We start from the raw sequence: 19,858 nt of genomic DNA, 5'->3' as shown, positions 1-19,858 counted from the left end.
TAAGAAGATAAAATACTTAGGAATAAATCTAACCAGAGACATAAAAGACCTATACAAAGAAAACTACAAGACACTACTGCAAGAAACCAAAAGAGACCTACATAAGTGGAAAAACATACCTTACTCATGGATAGGAAGACTCAACATTGTGAAAACGTCAGTTCTACCCGAAGTGATCTACAGATACAAATGCAATCCCTATCCAAATTCCAACGGCATTTTTTAAGGTGATGAAGAAACAAATCACCAACTTCATATGGAAAGGGAAGAGGCCCCAGAAAGTAAAGCATTACTGAAGAAGAAAAACAAAGTGGGAGGCCTAACACTGCCTGATTTTAGAACCTATTATACCACCACAGTACTCAAAACAGCCTGGTACTGATACAACAACAGATACATAGACCAATGGAACAGAATTGAGAATCCAGACGTAAATTCATCCACCTATGAGCAGCTGATATTTGACAAAGGCCCAAAGTCCGTTAATTGGGGAAAAGAGTCTCTTTAGCAAATGGTGCTGGCATAACTGGATATCCATCTGCAAAAGACTGAAACAAGACCCAACCTCACACCCCGCACAAAAACTAACTCAAAATGGATCAGAGACCTAAATATAAAGTCTAAAACAGTAAAGATCATGGAAGAAAAAATAGGGACAACAGTAGGAGCTCTAATACATGGCATAAAGACAATACAAACCGTAAGTAATAATGCACAAATACCAGAAGAGAAACTAGATAACTGGGACTTCCCGAAAAATCAAACACTTACGCTCATCAAAAGACTTCACCAAAAGAGTAAAAAGACAATCTACAGACTGGGAAAAAATTTTTGGCTACAACAAATGCAATCAGTGTCTAATCTCTAAAATCTACAAAATACTGAAAAACCTCAACAACAAAAAGACAAATAACACAATTAAAAAATGGGCAAAGGATATGAACAGGCACTTCACCAAAGAAGACATTCAGGCAGCTACCAGATATATGAGGAAATGCTCACAATCATTAGCCATTACAGAAATGCAAATCAAAACTACAATGAAATACCATCTCACCCCAACAAGGCTAGCATTAATCCAAAAAACACAAAATAATAAATGTTGGAGAGGTTGTGAAGAGACTGGAACACTTACCCACTATTGGTGGGAATGTAAAATGGTATAACCACTTTGGATATCAATTTGGTGCTTCCTTAAAAAGCTAGAAATAGAAGTACCATACAATCCAGGAATACCACTCCTTGGAATATATCCTAGAGAAATAAGAGCCATCACACGAATAGATATATGCACACGCATGTTCGTTGCACCACTGTTCACAATAGCAAAAAGATGGAACCAATGTAGATGCCCGTTAATGGATGAATGGATAAACAAATTATGGTATATTCACACAATGGAATACTATGCAACTATAAAGAATATCGATGAATCTGTGAAACATCTCATAACATGGATGAATCTGGAAGGCATTATACTGAGTGAAATTAGTCAGTCACACAGGGCAAATATTGTATAAGAGCACTATTATAAGAACTCAAGAAAAGATATAACACAGAAGAAAACATTCTTTGATGGTTACAAGGGTGGAAAGGGAGGGAGAGGGCTATTCACTAACTAGATAGTTGATAAGAATTATCGTAGGTGAAAGGAAGGACAAAACACACTACAGGGGAAGTCAGCACAACTGGACTAAACCATAAGCTAAGAAGTTTCCTGAATACAACCAAACACTTTGAGGGACAGAGTAACAGGGGCGGGGATCTGGGGACCATGCAGGGGACATCTAGGTCAACTGGCATAACAAAGTTTATTAAGAAAATGTTCTGCATCCCACTTTGGTGACTGGTGCCTGGGGTCTTAAAACCTAGTGAGTGGCCATCTAAGATGCATCAATTGGCCCCAACCCACCTGGAGCAAAGGAGAATGAAGAACACCAAAGATACAAGGAAAGCATTAGCCCAAAAGACAGAAAGGGCCACATAAACCAGAGACTCCATCAGTTGAGATCATAAGAACTAGATGGTGCCCAGCTACCACCAATGACTGCCCTTACAGGGAACACAACAGACAGTCCCCAACGGAGCAGGAGAAAAGTGGGGTGCGGAACTCAAATTCTAGTAAAAAGACCAGACTTAATGGTCTGACTGAGACTGGAGGGACCCCAGACGACATGGCCCCTGGACTCCTTGTTCGCCCAAAACTAAAACCATTCCTGAAGCCAACTCTTTAGACAAAGACTAGACTGGACTATAAGACATAAAATGATACTCGTGAGGAGGGTGCTTCTTAGCTCAAGCAGATACATGAGTCTAAATGGGCAGCTCCTGTCTGGAGGCGAGATGAGAAGGCAGAAAAGGACAGGAGCTGGTTGAATGGACACGGAAATCCAGGGTGGAAAGGAGAAGTGTGCTGTCACAGTATGGGGATTGCAACTAGGTTCACATAGCAGTGTGTGTATAAAGTTTTGTATGAGAAACTAACTTGAACTGTAAACTTTCATTTAAAGCACAATAAAAAATAAAATTAAAAAAAAACTCCATTTACAATGGTATTAAAAATACTTAGGAATAAACTTAAAAGAATAATGCACAAATCTTATATTCTGAAATCTACCAAGCAATGCAAAGAGAAATTAAATAAGCCCTAGATAAATGAAGAGATATATCATGCTTTTAGGTGGGAAGACTCAATATTATTAAGATGGCAATTCTCCCAAAATTGATCTACAGATTCGGTGCAATCCCAATAAATATCTTAGTGGGCAAAAAAGCTCCCCTCCCCCAAGAAAAATCTCAGTGCATTTTTGACAACATTTATAAGCTAATTTTAAAATTTATTTGAGAAAACAAAGAACCTAGAATAAACAAAACAATCTTGAAAAAGAAGAATAAGGTTGGAGGGCTTACACTACCTGATTTCAAGACTTAATATAAAGCTAGAGTAATTAAGACAGCATGGTACTGGTATAAGGATAGCCATGTAAATCAATGGAACAGAACCGAGACTCCAAAAATAAACCCTTACGTTTACGGTCAATTGATTTTCAACAAAGATGCCAAGAAATTCAATACGGAAAAGATAGGCTTTTCAACAAGTGATAGTAGAACTGGTTATCTGTATGGAAAAAATTAACTTCAACCCTTACCTCACACTATCCATAAAAATTAACTCAAAATATATCACAGGTCTAAGTGTAAGAACTAAAACTATTAAACTTTTAGGAGAAAATATTTGTGACAATGGGTTTGGCAAAGATTTTCTAAATAGTACACAAAAAGCACACTCTATAAAAGAATAAAAGGATAAAATGGACTTTATCAAGATTAAAAACTTTTGACTTTTGAAAAACATTTGCAGAACATATATCTGACAAAGGGCTTGTATCCAGAATAAAGCACTCTTACAACTCAATAATAAGATGACGAACAACTCAGTTAAAAAATGGGCAAAAGATGTGAGCAGATACTACACATAAGAGTATATACAAAAGGCAAGAAAGTACATGAAAGTTGCTCAACATCGCTAGTCATCAGGGAAATGAAATTTAAAACCACAATGAACCAGACCCACTAGAATGGCTAAAGTTAAAAACCCTGGCGATACCAAGTATAGGGGAGGATGTGGAGCAACTGGAACTCTCATGTTCTGCTATTGGGAATGCAAAATGGTGTAGCTACCTTGGAAAATAGTATGGCAATTTCTAGTAAAGTTAAACATACACATACCCATATGACCCAGCAATCTCAATCTCAGGTATTTACCCAAAAGAAACGGAAACATATGCCTACACATAGAAATTGCACATGAATATTCATAGCAGCAATTTTCATAATAGCCAAAAACTGAAAACAACCCAAATGCCCATCAACTGGTGAATGGATAACCAAATTGTGTTATATCCATACTTATGGAATACTACTCAGCAATAAAAAGGATGAAATATTAAAACACTCAACAATATATAAAAATCTCAAAAACATGATGTTAAACCAAAGACAACATCTAAAATTCTTTAAAAAGCCTTAGTGACAGAAAGATCAGAGGTTGCCTGAGGTAAGGGATAGCAGAGGGAATCAAAACTGCAAAAGGGCATGAGGGAGCTTTTAGGGTGACAGACATGTTCTATAGCTTGACTGTGGAAATGGTTACATGACTGTCTTAGTTATCTAGTGCTGCTATAACAGAAATACGACAAGTGGGCGGCTTTAACAAACAGAAACTTACTTTCTCACAGTTTAGGAGGCTAGAAGTCCAAATTCAGGGTCCTGGCTCTAGGGGAAGGCTTTTTCTCTCTATTGGCTCTGGAGGAAGGTCCCTGTCTCTGTTCAGCTTCTGTTTTCTTGGTTCCTTGGAGATCTCATGTGGCATGGCATTTATCTTCCCCCATCTCTGCTTGCTTGCTTTATCTGCCCTTGCTTTATCTGACTTAAAAACACACCCTACACTGATACTGCCTCATTAACATAACTAAGAAACTCATTCCCAAATGGGATTATAACCACAGGTATAACCCATTGCCATCAGGGACCCTATAGGAGAGGAGAACTGCCCCCACAGGGTTTCCAAGGCTGTAATCTTTATGGAAGCAGACTGCTACATCTTTCTCCCACGGAGTGGCTGGTGGGTTCAAACCGCTGACATTTCACTTAGGAGCAGAGTGCTTAACCACTGAGCCACCAGGGCTCCTCTCAACCGCATACATAAGGGTTAGGATTTACAACACATATTTTTGGGGAGCAGATTTCAACCTACAGCAATGACTATATACAATTTCTAAAATTCACCAGCCTGTATACCTAAAATAAGTGAATTTTATAAATTATATCTTAATAAACCCATTGCCATTGAGTTGATTACGACTTATAGTGACTCTGTAGGACAGAGGAGAACTGCCCCCTAGGGTTTCCAAGGCTGTAATCCTTATGGGAGCACCTCTTCCTCCTGCAGAGCCGCTGGTAGGTTCGAACCACCAACCTTTCAGTTAGCAGGGCTCCTTGTATCTTAATAAGGTTATTTAAATAGATGATAAATATATAGCCAGCTAGCTGGATAGATACAGGAGGTAGAATGCATATCATCTGGTGTTTCCTGAGATGGATTAAAGACAATGGGCAGAAAGGTGGGACTTCATCTCTAGTCTGAATCAGACAGATGACACATTCTCGTGTCAAACTGCCATTTCTCCATGTTTGTGTTTTTTAAAATACTTTTTTTAAAAAATATTTCATTAAAGTACTTTAAAAATTTAGAAGAATGCAGAGAAATTACATAACATGCCTGTGTTCCATTACTCTATCGCAATACACGAACGCACAACCTGTTGCTAACTGCTTTACCTAGGAGTTACCAGGGATCTGACAATTACACCTGTTAAGGACCTGATATAGATTTTCTTACAGTTTATTTACTTGGGAGTGAGAGGAAGTCGGCAAACAAACAATGTAAAGCATCTTACATGTGCCACTTATCTCCTCAGTCTCTCCCAGTGCACGGCACGGTGCTGCGCATCTTCATAGACAACTGCATACAGGGACTCTAGTCAATTCCCTACAACAACCCAATGAGCATGACAGATACTGTTATGATCAAGTCTGATTTTACAAAAACTACAGAATTGTGGAGAAAGCTATTTCAAGATAGTTGCTCATGAAGAAAAAGAAAACTCTCAACAAATGCTTGATATACTTTTGCTCACTTCTTTGACACAAATGGTTCCGTCACTTTGCTGAGCACTGGCACCACGGGACATACTATAAAGCTGCAGTGACCTTGCCTCTGGAAGGGTCTCACAGTGGCCTTCACTCAGATATGGGGGTTACTACCCTTACCATCAGTTTTAGGAACTACATTCTCCTTTCCATTTGCCCTAGCCTTCAAACTGTCTACTCAGCTCTCATTCTTAAAGTGTGAATGTAGGAAGGAGAAATAAGAGAACATGGCCTGGGGAGAAAGACAGCTTTTTAGATGACTTAGAACTTCCACACACCCTCCTTCTCCCAAATGTGGTTTTGCCGTTTCTACGGGGTCACAAGGCCCCCCTGACACAAACGTCGTGCTCCTACCTGCAGCCCAGGGACTGAGCCTTGGCCGGGTGTGTGGTACCACCTGCCAAGGCTTCGGTAATGGAGAAATGAAATCGGGCTCAAAGCAAAAGCATCTTTAAGCTGAACCACTATACAGGCAATCCCTGATTTAGATTCTATGCAATGAAACCCAATTCTGTGATTGTGCAACAAGGGGGTCACCAGAGTACAGATGTCTCCAACTCACTCAGCCTCTCCCCTCTGGCCAGCAGAGCCGCCCATCCTGCCTGTGCACTTGAATCCAGTTTCAGAGCTCATGGCCAGTTTAAATGCAGCTCTTTTTTTGCTGATGTTAGAGGCTGCTCATCGAGACTGCTTGCTCTTAAAGACCCCACTCTCGTCTGACAAATCCTTGACAGGGCCTTCTGTGTTCTTCTAGGCACATGCTAGGTGCCTGACGGATTGTTCACTGAACACCCAGCTGCTCTCATCTGAAATGGAAACAGCTGGGCACCACCGGGCAGCAAACCGGCCCCCTGACAGCTGTAGTGCCCAGCGTGACCTTTTGTAAACGAACACCAGCAGTCTGCAACATCATTAATAAGGACATCTCTTTTTCCAAGATGACACATTTCAGATTGATTTCTTCACATACAGCTTACAATGTCCAACTGAAACAGTAATAATTTACTCAACATTCATCTGAATTCTCATAATCAGCTAGAATTTTAAAAGTTGAGAGAACTGTTGGGAAACGCCCCATTAAACCTCTCCAGAGCGGAAGCTCCACAAACCCCCTGCACAATCTTTTTGATGGCAGGAAGGCAGCCCAAAAATAAGGGTTCAGACTTGCTGAGACTTTATGGGCAGGAGGAAAGCAGGCTACCTACCACTGGGGGCTGCCAATGGCTCTCCCTCCCTCCCTCCAGACTACAAGTCATGTTTAGGGAAACAACAAAGCGGGTGGGACCCTCTGATTGGCAATAGCCATCTCACTAAAGACCCCCACGCATCTGTCAGTTTGTTGTACTGTGGGGGCTTCTCTGTTGCTGTGAGGCTGGAAGCTATGCCACCGGTAGTCAAAATACTAGCAGGGTCACCCAGGGTGGACAGGTTTCAGTTGAGTTTCCGGACTAAGGCAGGCTAAGAAGAGGGACCTGGCGGTCTACTTAAGAAAAAAGTTAGCCAGTGAAAACCTTATGAATAGCAGAGAACACCGTCTCATATAGAGCCAGAAAATGAGCCCCTCAGGTTAGAAAGCACTCAAAATACAACTTGGGAAGAACTGCTCCCTCAAAGTAGAGCCGACCTTAACGATGTGGATGGAGTCAAGCTTTTGGGACCTTCATTTGCTGATGTGGCATGACTCAAAACGGGAAGAAACAGCTGCAAACATCCATTAATAATCGGAACGTGAAATGCACGAAGTATGAATCTAGGAGAATTTGAAATCCTCAAAAATGAACTGGCACACATAAACATTGATATCCTAGGCATTAGTGAGCTGAAATGGACTGGTATTGGCCGTTTTGAATTGAACAATCATGTGGTCTGCTATGCTGGGAACGACAAATTTAAGAGGAATGGAGCCACATTCATCGTCAAAAAGAGCATTTCAAAATCTATCCTGAAGTACAACGCTGTCAGTGACAGGAAAATATCCATACAAGGAAGACCAGTTAATACAACTATTACTCAAATTTATGTACCAGCCACTAAGGCCAAAGATGAAGAAACTGAAGATTTTTACCAACTTCTGCAGTCTGAAATTGATCAAACATGCAATTAGGATGCATTGATAATTACTGGTAATTGGAATGTGAAAGCTGGAAACAAAGATGAGTTGTTGGAAAATATGGCCTTGAAGACAGAAATGATGCTGGAGATTGCAAGATATAATTTTGCCAAGACCAACAACTTCTTCATTGCAAATACCTTTTTTCAACAACATAAACGGGGACTATACACATGGACCTCACCAGACGGAATACGGAGGAATCAAATCAACTACATCTGTGGAAAGAGACACTGGAAAAGCTCAATATCATCAGTCAGAACAAGGCCAGGGGCCGACTGCGGAACAGACCATCAACTGCTCATACGCAAATTCAAGTTGAAGCTGAAGAATATTAGAACAAGTCCATGAGAGCCAAAGTTCGACCTTGAGTATATTCCACCTGAATGTAGAGACCATCTCAAGAACAGATTTGACACACTGAACACTAATGACTGAAGACCAGACGAGTTGTGGGATTACATCAAGGACATCATAGATGAAGAAAGCAAGAGGTCATTAAAAAGACAGGAAAGAAAGAAGGACAAAATGGATGTCAGAAGAGACTCTGAAACTTGCTCTTGAACGTACAATCGCTAAAGCAAAAAGAAGAAATGATAAAGTAAAAGAGGTGAACAGATTTCAAAGGTGGCTCAAGAAGACAAAGTAAAGTATTACAATGACACGTGCAAAGAACTGGAGCTAGAAAACCAAGAAAGAAGAACATTCTCGGCATTTCTCAAGCTGAAAGAATTGAAGAAAAAATTCAAGCCTCGTGTTGCAATAGTGAATGATTCCATGGGCAAAATACTGAACAATGCACAAAGCATCAAAAGAAGATGGAAGGAATACACAGAGTCACTGTACTAAAAAGAACTGGTCAACGTTCAATCATTTCAGGAGGTAGCATATGATTAAGAACCGAAGTACTTAAGGAAGAGTCCAAGCTGCACTGAAGAAATTACTGAAAAACAAGGCTCCAGGAATTGACGGAATACCAATCGAGATGTTTCAACAAATGGAAGCGGTGCTGGCAGTGCTCACTCATCTATGCCAAGAAATCTGGAAGCCAGCTACCTGGCCAACCGACTGGAAGAGATCCATATTTATGTCTATTCCAAAGAAAGGTGATACAACCAAATGTGGAAATTATTGAACAATATCATTAATATTACATGTAAGTAAAATTTTGCTGATGATCATTCAAAAGTGGTTGCAGCAGTACATTGACAGGGAACTGCCAGAAATTCAAGTCAGATTCAAAGAGGACATGGAACAAGGGATATCACTGCTGATGTCAGATGGATCTTGGCTGATAGCAGAGAATACCTGTAAGATGTTTACCTGTGTTTTATTGACCACGTAAAGGCATTCGACTGTGTGGATCATAAAAAATTATAGATAATATTGCAAAGAATGGGAATTCCAGAACACTTAATTGTGTTCATGAGGAACCTGTACATAGATCAAGAGGCAGTCATTTGACTAGAACAAGGAGACACTATATGGTTTAAACTCAGGAAAGGTGTGCATCAGTTATATCCTTTCTTCATACTTATTCAATCTGTATGCTGAGCAAATAATCTGAGAAGCTGGACTATATGAAAAAGAATGCGGCATCAGGATTGGAAGAAGACTCATTAACAACCTGCAATATGCAGATGACATAACTTTGCTTGCTGAAAGTGAAGACGACTTGAAGCACTTACTGATGAAGATCAAAGACCACAGCCTTCAGTATGGATTACACCTCAACATAAATAAAAATCCTCACAACTGGACCAATAAGCAACATCATGATAAATGGAGAAAAGACTGAATTTGTCAAGGATTTCACTTTACTTGGATCCACGATCAACACCCATGGAAGCAGCAGTCAAGAAATTAAATGATGCTTCGCACTAGGCAAATCTGCTGCAAAAGACATCTTTAAAGTGTTAAAAAGCAAAGATGTCACTTTAAGGACTAAGGCGTGCCTGACCCAAGCCATGGTGTTTTCCATCGCCTCATATGCGTGCGAAAGCTGGGCAATGAATAAGGAAGATCGGAGAATTGACGCCTTTGAATTATGGCGTGGGCGAAGAATATCGAATATACCACCGACTACCAAAAGAACAAACAAACTGTCTTGGAAGAAGTACAGCCAGAATGCTCCTTAGAAGCAAGAACAGTGAGACTTCATCTCACATACTTTGGATATGTTATCAGGAAGGATCAGCCCCTGGAGAAGGACATCATGCTTGGTAAAGTGGTGGGTCATCAAAAAATAGGAAGACCCTCAACAGGATGGATTGACACAGTGGCTGCAACAATGGGCTGAAGCATAACAACGATCATGAGGATGGTGCTGGACCAGGCAGTGTTTTGTTCTGTTGTCAAGAGGGTCGCTATGAGTTGGAACCAACTCAACGGCACCTAACAACAACAACATCCCACTAAAGATGATTCAGCATTTCCTCTTCTACAAATTAATTCTCTGGATATATTCTCACAAGGGCACAGATACATATACAAGGATATCGGGACAATATTATTTTGAATGAAGAGTGGAAACAACCAGATGTCCATGGCTAGGGAACTGGTTAAGTAAGTCAGGGTACATTCAGATAACTCAACACTGCAGAAAAAGAGATATAAGAAGGACTGACAAGTTAAGATGGTCCTGGTAAGTGATATGATTCATGCCTCAGCTCATAGAAGGCATGGCCAGTGGCACCTCTGTTCACCTTCAGCTGCAGATTAGAGCATAGGTTTGGTGCAAGTGGGCCTCATGACACAGTAGATACAGAGAGACCATGTTTGGGGGAGAGTGAATGAAATTCTAAGTCACTGAAATAGTGTGTAACATACGATCTCTTCTGTGTAAAACACAGAGAAAATTTCAGGATGTATATATAAGTAATTTCAATTCAAGTAGTTACTTCTGGAAAGTGGACTTAGAAGAACCTTCACTTTTAACTGTACACCCCTCAGCACTGGTTGATTTTTCTTTTTACAAGCATGCTTAACTTCTACAATGAAATGCAAACACACAACTAAGGAGGCAGGCCAAATGCTGAGAGATGCAAAGAACAGATTCTGCCCTAGAGCCTCCAGAAGGAACCAGCGCTGTCAACACCTTGACTTTAGCCCAGTGAAGTTAATTTCAGACTTCTGACGTCCAGAACTGCAAGGAATAAGTCTGTGTTGTTTTAAGGCATCAGGCTCCTGGTACTCTGTCACAGGACGCCATAGGAAATGAATACAACCACTCACCAATAAGCTATTGCCCTTCAAACCAAGAACTTCCAGAGACTGTCTTTGCTATGGTCCAAACTATGCCTAAAGTTTAAATACTTCTGATATGATGTCTTTTTGTTCTGAAGATGACCTGGGAACATACTGTCATGAGAAAGACCCTCCCTCAAACCCCCTACATATTTAACATGGACACATGAGCACACATCCTTCCATGAGCACACATCCTTCCAATTCTAAAGAAGTTAGAACGAACACCTAATAAAACACGAAATGCCTCAAAAACAATCATCAAAGTTACAGAGCTTATTGCAGAACTTTCAAACAGGTATAGCGCCACTGGTTCCCCAATGCTCAAAGGACAGACGTCAACCCCACCCCCTTTGCCCTGGGGCCTCCCTGGCCACTTCAGCTCCTCTTTTATCACCACCCCCACCCTGCACCCTAAGCTCTTGGCACGTGAACTTGTCACCACTCATGAAATACACCCGTTCTGCCTTCCACACCTTTGTACAAGCAAGTCTTTGTACTTGTTGTTCCCTTTGGCGAGTCCCTCCTCATCCTCCAAGTCCTAAATCAAAACTCATCTACACTGCAAAACCTCCCCTCCTCCTTCTCTCCCCACAACCACTGTCCCAAAGAAAAGGCCGTTTCCTCCAAGGTGCTCCAAGGGAGGCAGTGGGTCAAGCCCTCAACTGCATCCTATGGTTCCTTGAAACAGGGCTCATTCGCCTGCCTATCTGTTGGTCTCCCCAGGACTGTAAGCACCTCAAAGACAGGAAGGGCCCACCACTTATGCAAGGGAACATCCTCAGCACCTGCCCCACCGTGGGAAAGAGAAGGATGCGAAGGTGACTAGTAGGGAACAAGAGGCTACACAGCCAGGTGATGCCCAAACTGTGGGTGGTGCCCATTAGAAGGCTGTGAAATCAAATTAAGGAGTCATGAAATCAGTTTTGAGGGTTATGGTGAGCATTTTTTTAATGGAATGGAAGAGAGAATAATATTTAGCTTTACTACATATAGTAGTGAAACTTTTATGAGATTTTTGTTCCAGTTTCATGCACACACACAGTATACACTCATATATAAATGAGTATTGTCTTAGTCATCTAGTGCTGCTATAACAGAAATACCACAGATGGATGGCTTTAACAAAGAGAATTTTATTTCCTCACAGTCTAGTAGGCTAGAAGTCCGAATTCAGGACGTCAGCTCCAAGGGAAGGCTTTCTCTGTGTCGGCACTGGAGGAAGGTCTTTGTCATAAATCTTCCCTTGGACTAGGAGCTTCTACGCACAGGAACCCCGGGTCCAAAGGATGCGCTCTGCTCCCAGCACTGCTTTCTTGGTGGTTTGAGGTCTCCAACTCTCTGCTTGCTTCCCTTTCCTTTTATCTCTTGTAAGATAAAACATGGTGCAGGCCACACTCCAGGGAAACTCCCTTTACATTGGATCAGGGATGTGACCTTAGTAAGGGTGTTACAATCCCACCCTAATCCTCTTTAACATAAAATTACAATCACAAAATGGAGGACAACCACACAACACTGGAAATCATGGTCCAGCCAAATTGATACATGTATTTTTGGAGGGACATAATTCAATCCATGACAAGCGTATTATTTGCTGTTGGTTCACAGTTAAAAAAACTGAACAAGGCTGCTTTAGAAGGTAACCTCCTTCCTAGGAGGCCAAACAGAAAGGGCATCGCTGACAGGAGCTGAAGCTCGTGGCAGGGAGGGCTACAGAACACCTATGAGGGCGTGGGACAATGGGGCAGTGCCAGCCACACGTGGTACAGGGCAGAGAACAAACAAGGCAGCAGAAGTAGCAGAAACAGGATAGTGTTTCCGCACTAAGAAGGACATTGAGTCCTTCATCCATCATTTGCTCCTCAAACAGGTTCTGGACACCTACCACCAGGGACAAGACAGACAAGGTCCCTTCCACTGTGGAACTCCCAGCCTGCAAGGGAGAAGGACCACAGACAAGTACAGAGAAATGCAATGATTACAGACAGTGGTAAGGGCTGTGAAGGAAAAGCAGAGGGCTGAGGGGTGGGAGGAACACAGAAGGCTTCCCTGAAGGACAAGCACGGGTAACCAGAAGAGAGAGCTCTCCCAGCAAAGGGACAGCCTTAAGCAGGTCTCTGAAAGAAGCCAGTGGGCCAGCAATGGAGGAGACGACAGAGGTCAGATCTCCCTGTACCCTGAAGGCCACATTAAGGAGCACAGCCCTCAGCCTAAGGCAACAAGAAGCCTCTGAAAGGCTTGAGGTAGTGGAATGAATTGATCCAGGTCACTGAGAGTAAGGTCCCTGCAACAGACAGACACAGAACCAGCACAGGAGGCAGACAGCTCCCTCTCCAAAGTCTAAATATAATAGGGAAAGGCAAGTCACAGGAGGCCTGGGCCAATCTCTCCCTTGGTGGTCCCAGGCATGGCACTGAAGTTCTCTGAGGCTCAGTTTCCCGCATTGAGTCAGATGAGCTAACCATCCCAGCCAGTGCTAAAGGTCTCGAGTTAACGAGTCAAAGCCATCGCTTCTGTCATGACTGCAGTGATTTTCATGCAGCGTCAATGCCTTCTAATGCATGAGCCCCTGAAAAGCTTGTGCACAGAATCCACTGAGAGGTCTGTTGGAACAGAGAACTGCTAAGCAACCTCATGCTCCCAGGAGCTGAGAGAGAGCCCTGGGTGCGGACACCAGCAATGTACTGACTGATGGCCCAGCCAAACTCCTGCAGTCATCCAACTCCATGGGGGCCAGAGCCAGTCACCTTCTTTCCTGCTTCCTCTCCAGGAAGCTTGGCTTTTAAAATGCCAGTATAGGGGAGCAGCACAGTGACTAAACGCATTGTCTCTCTTGGCGAAGATAGAACCATGCCTTACAACAAGGAAAACCACAAACAAATTACAGCTACTGGGCATGAACGACTTCCCCAAATTCACCAACATCCGGGTACCTGTTTTGGCTGCGCTGGGCCCTCTGCTACCAAGTGGGGCTGAAGAGATGTGTCGCTATGCACAGTCCTAGACGGCAAGACCCTAATCAGTCTCCTGGGAACACCAGCCACACACAAGTAGCCATTTCTACCAGGCCTGAGGGGGGTCAAGAGAGAAGCAAAAACAAAGGACCAGAGCGGGGCCAGCGGAAGACATCAGAGGCGAGCCTGGAAGGGTGAGCGCACTTCCCAGCCAGTTTCATCTACACACCTACCCTTGAGAAAGGCACCCTTCTCCACCTGGCAGATAAGGAAGTAAAGACTGGCTTAATGTACTGATTCAAAGGTGAAGGGGTAATGACAGTGGCAGCAACAGCACCAGGAGTGGATCATCGTGGCCACCATTTATTGAGCCTTTACAAAGAGCCAGACACTGTGATAGGCAGTTCTCATTTATTACCTTAGCACTCACACCCTTCCAAGGGGGTATTTTGATACATGCATGCACACATGTACACAGACACACACATACAGACACAGGCATACACACACACCCCAATTTACTAATGGAGAAAATAAAGCTCAGGGTCGTTGAAGAACCGGGACTCCAAAACCCAAGCTAGCTGCAAAGAACACTAGCCACAGCATGACCCCACTCCTGAGCAGAGGTAGACTTGTGCTGGAGCCTGGGAGCCGCCACTCAGGCATCAGGCACCAGCACCCAGACAGAGGCTGACTCAGAGTCCAGGCTCATAGCCACAGAGCACTGCTCGCCACTGTCATACAAACCTACCGCATGGCTGCAGCCTAAACACACCTCCCATGCACACTCATGTGCAAACACACAGGCTCCAGGGCACATGCTCACACGTGTGCTCAGGAACACTTTCTCACTCTTGCTACTGCACTCACCCTCCTACGCCCTGAGCACACACCACACTCAAACACGTGGACCTGCCAGCATTTTATAAGACATCTCTCTCTTTCACCCAAAGTGATTTGGACTATTGGTAGGCTAACTGAAAAAGTTAGTTAAAGCAAGAAATCATTTAAAAATAACTTAAGACAAAAAAGACCAGACTTAATGGTTTGATTGAGACTGGAGAGACCTCGGAAGACATGGCCCCTGGACTCTCTGTTAGCCCAAAACTAAAACCAATCCCGAGGCCAACTCTTCAGACAAAGATTAGACTGGACTATGGGACATAAAATGATACTTCTGAAGAGTGTGCTTCTTAGCTCAAGTAGATACATGAGACTAAACGGGCAACTCCTGTCTGGAGGCGAGATGAGAAGGCAGAGAGGGTCAGGAGCTGGTTGAATGGACACGGGAAATCTAGGGTGGAAAGGAGGAGTGTGCTGTCACAATTTAGGGAGAGCAACTGGGGTCACAAAACAATGTATGTATAAATTTTTGTAAGAGAGACTAACTTGAATTGTAAACTTTCACTTAAAGCACAACAACAACAACAAAACTTAAGACAAACACATGCTCCTACAGAGGTATATATGAATGTGTGATTTGCCAGTCTACGGATGCAGGGCAGGAAAGGCCTCTTCTTCAAGTCTGGGGCTACGGGCTGCAGTTCCCTGTTATCTTTCTTACATAATTCACATCCATAAGCCATCATCTAACTTTTCCAAATTTGTGTTGCTTCTCTTTAAAAAGTAGAACAAGACTGAGAACAGTGGAACAATCTAAGAATAGCATCTTTACAATTTTGTCTATCTTTCACAGCTTGTTTCACCCACATCCTGGCAGCACTTATTTTCAGTGACTCACCTTTATCAAATTTTCCTTAAGCATTCAACTTATTTTTCACAGAAACAACAATTTGTTTTTACACTTTATGGGTTTACTAACTATTTCATTAAATTATGTAATTAAAATACCAAGTACAACAGGCATTAACCAGTTAGGACAAATCCAGCTGACTCTTGTTGAGTATGTAGCAGCTGGCTGGGGCAAGGGCTCCCTGCAGTCACCCGTAAGCCTCATGTGGTCACTACAGACTATGGCTCTGATGGAATTTAGAATGTCAGGTAATCAGGAGAGCTGGCCAAGTGGAAGCTGGAGAAAAGAATTTCAACTGTACTGGTAAACAGAATAAAAGCATAGCAGACAAGCATTCAATTATCCTTTCAGCCCTGACTGTACTCTAATTGTGGAACCATTTGAATGCATAAAAAATTATTGAGCCATTAATTCATAATACAGGACTAAAACATTCTTTTACTATGTCTATGATCATTAAAGTCTCTCTCTGCACCTAAAGCATTTTACTTAAACCTTCATAAACCCTGCCATAAGTAAAAAAATGAAAACAAAGACGCATAAACACCTAATGCCTAATGCCAATAGCATTATGGTTTCAGAAGAAGTGGTCCCACGGACCTCTGTGGAGGACGGCTTTGCCTGATGCACATGAGCTGTGCCTCCCCCAACAATGCCAACAGCACCAACAACTGACCCTCATCTAGTACTTATTAAATGCCAAGCACTGTTCTAAGCAGTTTACACATATTACCATAACTCATCATCCTCATATTAATCTCATGAAGTATGCCCAATTATTATCCTCATTTACAAATGAGGAACTAAGGCACAGAGAGTTAAGTAACTTGCCCAAGTTACCCTGCTAGTAAGTGGAGTGGTACAGCTGGGAACTGAACTGAACTCAAGCACAGGGAAAATGCCCAATGCTACAGGTCAGCCTTGATCTTACTCCATTATTCAACTCTGAGGGCTGAAGAGGCTGGTTAGGTATGAAAATCTGGCTAATCAATAGTCCCCCATGACAGCTGGTCATGAAAGGCGACCTGGGTTAGTGGAAGGAGCAGTGGGCTCCCAATCAAAGGACCTGGGTGTGCATTTCAGCTCTGCCACGCTTGCTGTGTGACCTTGAGCAGACAGAAGGGCCACAGTGATCAAAGGCCCTGGGTGGAAGAGCAAGGTAGAGTGGCCAGAACACAGAGGCTCAGTGAATGAGAACATGGGCAAACAGTCACACAGGGGGAGACTAAGGCCACACTGTAGAGTACCTCAGAAGTCAGACCAAGGAGCTTGGAGCTGACCCTGCAGCCTGAGGGCCATCAGCAACACTTCCAAGGCAGGATCCGAGCTCTGTCTGAAGAAGATGAATGAATGCAGGTGGAGAGGAGCTGGGACAGGAGGGGGAGCAGTCAGGGCCCAGCACAGCTGCTGCAGGGGATGGGAATCTCCCTCAGAAGATAAGTGCTGGGCTTCTGAGGTGTGGGCACCCCTGCCATCCGTGCCACATCCCATCCAGCTTCAGTAACATACCAATTTGAAGTTTAAAAACCTGATGTCTTATCCTGGAGCCCTGGTAGTGCAGTGGTTAAGAGCTTGCCTGCTAACCAAAAGGCTGGCAACTCAGATCCACTAGTCTTTAGAACTAAAAACACACAGAGAATGAATTTCTTTGTCAAACTGAATTCAACCACAAAAGAGAGAGAGGTAAAAGGAAAAGGCCATTTTCTGTAACAGTGCATCCTTGGATGGTAGCTTCCAAGGCTACCTTGCCCCCGAAAAATCCAGTGGGACCACCACTGAGGCTTAGTTGGCCAACTGCACAACGACCAATGCACTGGGCCCTAGAGGAAGAAACTTCCAAGTTTCCCACAAAGCATCAGCACTACAACCTTTCTACTAATTCTCATTTTCTAATCTAAGCCACAGGTCCTGAGATTCTGTGGCTAGCAAGCGGATCATTTTAAAGAGTAGTAAAAACACCTCCACCCAAAGAAGTCCTACAACTCAATAATAAAAAGACAAATAAGCCAACTAAAAAATGGGCAAAAGATCTGAATAGACATCTCTCCAAAGAAGATATAAAATGTCCAATGGGCACATGAAAATATGCTCAACATCATTAGCCACCAGGGAAATGCAAATCAAAACCACAATGAGATACCACTTCATATCCACTATATGGCTATAATAAAAAAGATAATAAGAAGTATTAACAAGAATGTGGAGAAATTGGAATCCTCATATGCTCCTGGTGGGAAATGTAAAATGGTGCAGTCGCTTTGGAAAACAGTCTGGCAGTTCCTCAAAAGGTTAAGCACAGTTACCACATGACCCAGCATTTCCACTCCTAGGTATACACCCAAAAGCAATGAAAACATAAGTCCACACAAAAACTTGCATAGGAATGTTCACAGCAGCATTATTCTTAATTGCCAAAAAGTGGAAAGACACTAAACGTCCATCAATGAATGAATGGATACACAAAATGTGGTGTATCTATACAATGGAATATTATTCAGTAATAAAAAAAAAATGAAGTACTGATACACGCTACAGCGGAGATGAACCTTGAAAAGATTATGCTAGGTGAAAGAAGCAGGATGCACACACAGAAAGGTCACATATTGTATGATTCTAACTTTCGGAAACATCCAGAATAGACAAATCCACAGAGACAGAAAGTAGACTGGTGGTAGCCAGGGGCTGGGGGCAGGAGAGGAGAGAATGGAGAGTGATTGCTAATGGGTATGGGGTTTCTTTTCGGGGTGATGAAAATGTTCTAAAATTGACTGTGTAGATGGTTGCACAACTCTGTGAACATATTAGAAACCACTGAATTGTACACTTTAATAAATGGGTAAATTATCTGGTATATGAATTATAAAGTTTCCATTTAAACAAACAAAAAACACCTCCACAACATCCTCGCACAAGCGAGGATGACGGCGGAAATCTGGAGCACAACTGTGAGGCAGCCCTGGTATCCTGGAGAGGGCGCTGGCCCCCTGGGAGCCTCGTAACCTTAGGCAGGTACTCGCCCTGAGCCAGTTTCTACCTCTAAAAATGTCAACCATTTGACCTACCTCATAGAGTTGAGCAATTAAATTAAACCCTAACTGTGAAAGAGTGTGGCATACTATCAGGTACATACTAGCGCTCTTTACAGGTTAAAATAATAACATCGTAAACAACAAAGACCTTCACAAATGCATGGTGGTTTTATAATTTCATATATAAAATTAGAACATATATCATCAGAGATAACCCACTTCCAGTTTAGATACGGTTTTCAAAGACTCACTTGAGCTCGGTGCCCCACTGTTTCAAAGAGAAATTAATGGAATTTGGATGCCCTGGGGCCGGCTGACTTGCAGCTTGTTCTCCCACCAGCTCTCCAGGGGCAGTTTCCACAGCGAGGACATTTCTGGCTTTTTCTGCAGAAGCGTTTGGGTGCGAGTAAATTAAATCTGAAAGAAAGGCAAACAAATGTCAGTCCCTCAAACCTTCCATACTGAACTTGATATGCTACACAAAACACTGACTTGATGTACTATATAAAAAACATATAATACATATTATCATATATTTTCAATATATACCAAAAAAAAACCCACTGCCATCGAGCTGATTTCAATTCATGGCGACCCTAGAGGACAGAGTAGAACTGCCCCACAGGGTTTCCAGGGTTGTAATCTTTACGGAAGCAGACTGCCGTATCTTTCTTCCGTGGAGCAGCTGGTGGGTTCGAACCGCCTGACCTTTTGGTTGGCCGCTGAGCGCTTAACCACTATGCAACCATATTTGCTAATATCTGTAAATAGTGACACTGAAAAGATAAGCTGTATATCACAGTAGCTCAGAAAATTCAGAGGGAAATGCACTGAAGCTATAAAGCATGGTCAAATTTTAGAATATAGTAGTTTGAAAATTTAAGTTTTGAATATTTAAGGTTGAAATGATAAACTGTCCAGGATTTACTTTAAAATAACATGAGACGATAAAGTGGGTAGGGGCTTCAATGAAACAAGATCGGCCACAAGACAGTAATTGTTGAAACCACCTAAAAAACACGAGAATATCATGCTATTCTATCTTCACATA

The 19,858-nt window shown here is 42.5% G+C and overlaps 1 protein-coding gene across 3 annotated transcripts in view; it reads right to left on the bottom strand.

Annotated features, from left to right (window-relative positions):
* Positions 1-19,858, bottom strand: part of TBC1D2B (TBC1 domain family member 2B) — a 103,915-nt gene that overhangs the window by 47,291 nt on the left and 36,766 nt on the right. For all 3 annotated transcript variants that reach the window (XM_004387476.2, XM_023741669.1, XM_023741668.1), the window contains exon 3: positions 19,059-19,224. In XM_004387476.2, coding sequence (XP_004387533.1) covers positions 19,059-19,224 — 166 coding nt within the window. The remainder of the gene's footprint in view (positions 1-19,058; positions 19,225-19,858) is intronic.

Source organism: Trichechus manatus, unplaced genomic scaffold (assembly GCF_000243295.1).
Source record: "Trichechus manatus latirostris isolate Lorelei unplaced genomic scaffold, TriManLat1.0 scaffold00186, whole genome shotgun sequence".
In the NCBI taxonomy this organism is placed as follows: Eukaryota; Metazoa; Chordata; class Mammalia; order Sirenia; family Trichechidae; genus Trichechus; species Trichechus manatus.
The sequence above is the reverse complement of the archived record's forward strand: the minus strand, read 5'-3'. Positions and strand labels throughout refer to the sequence as shown.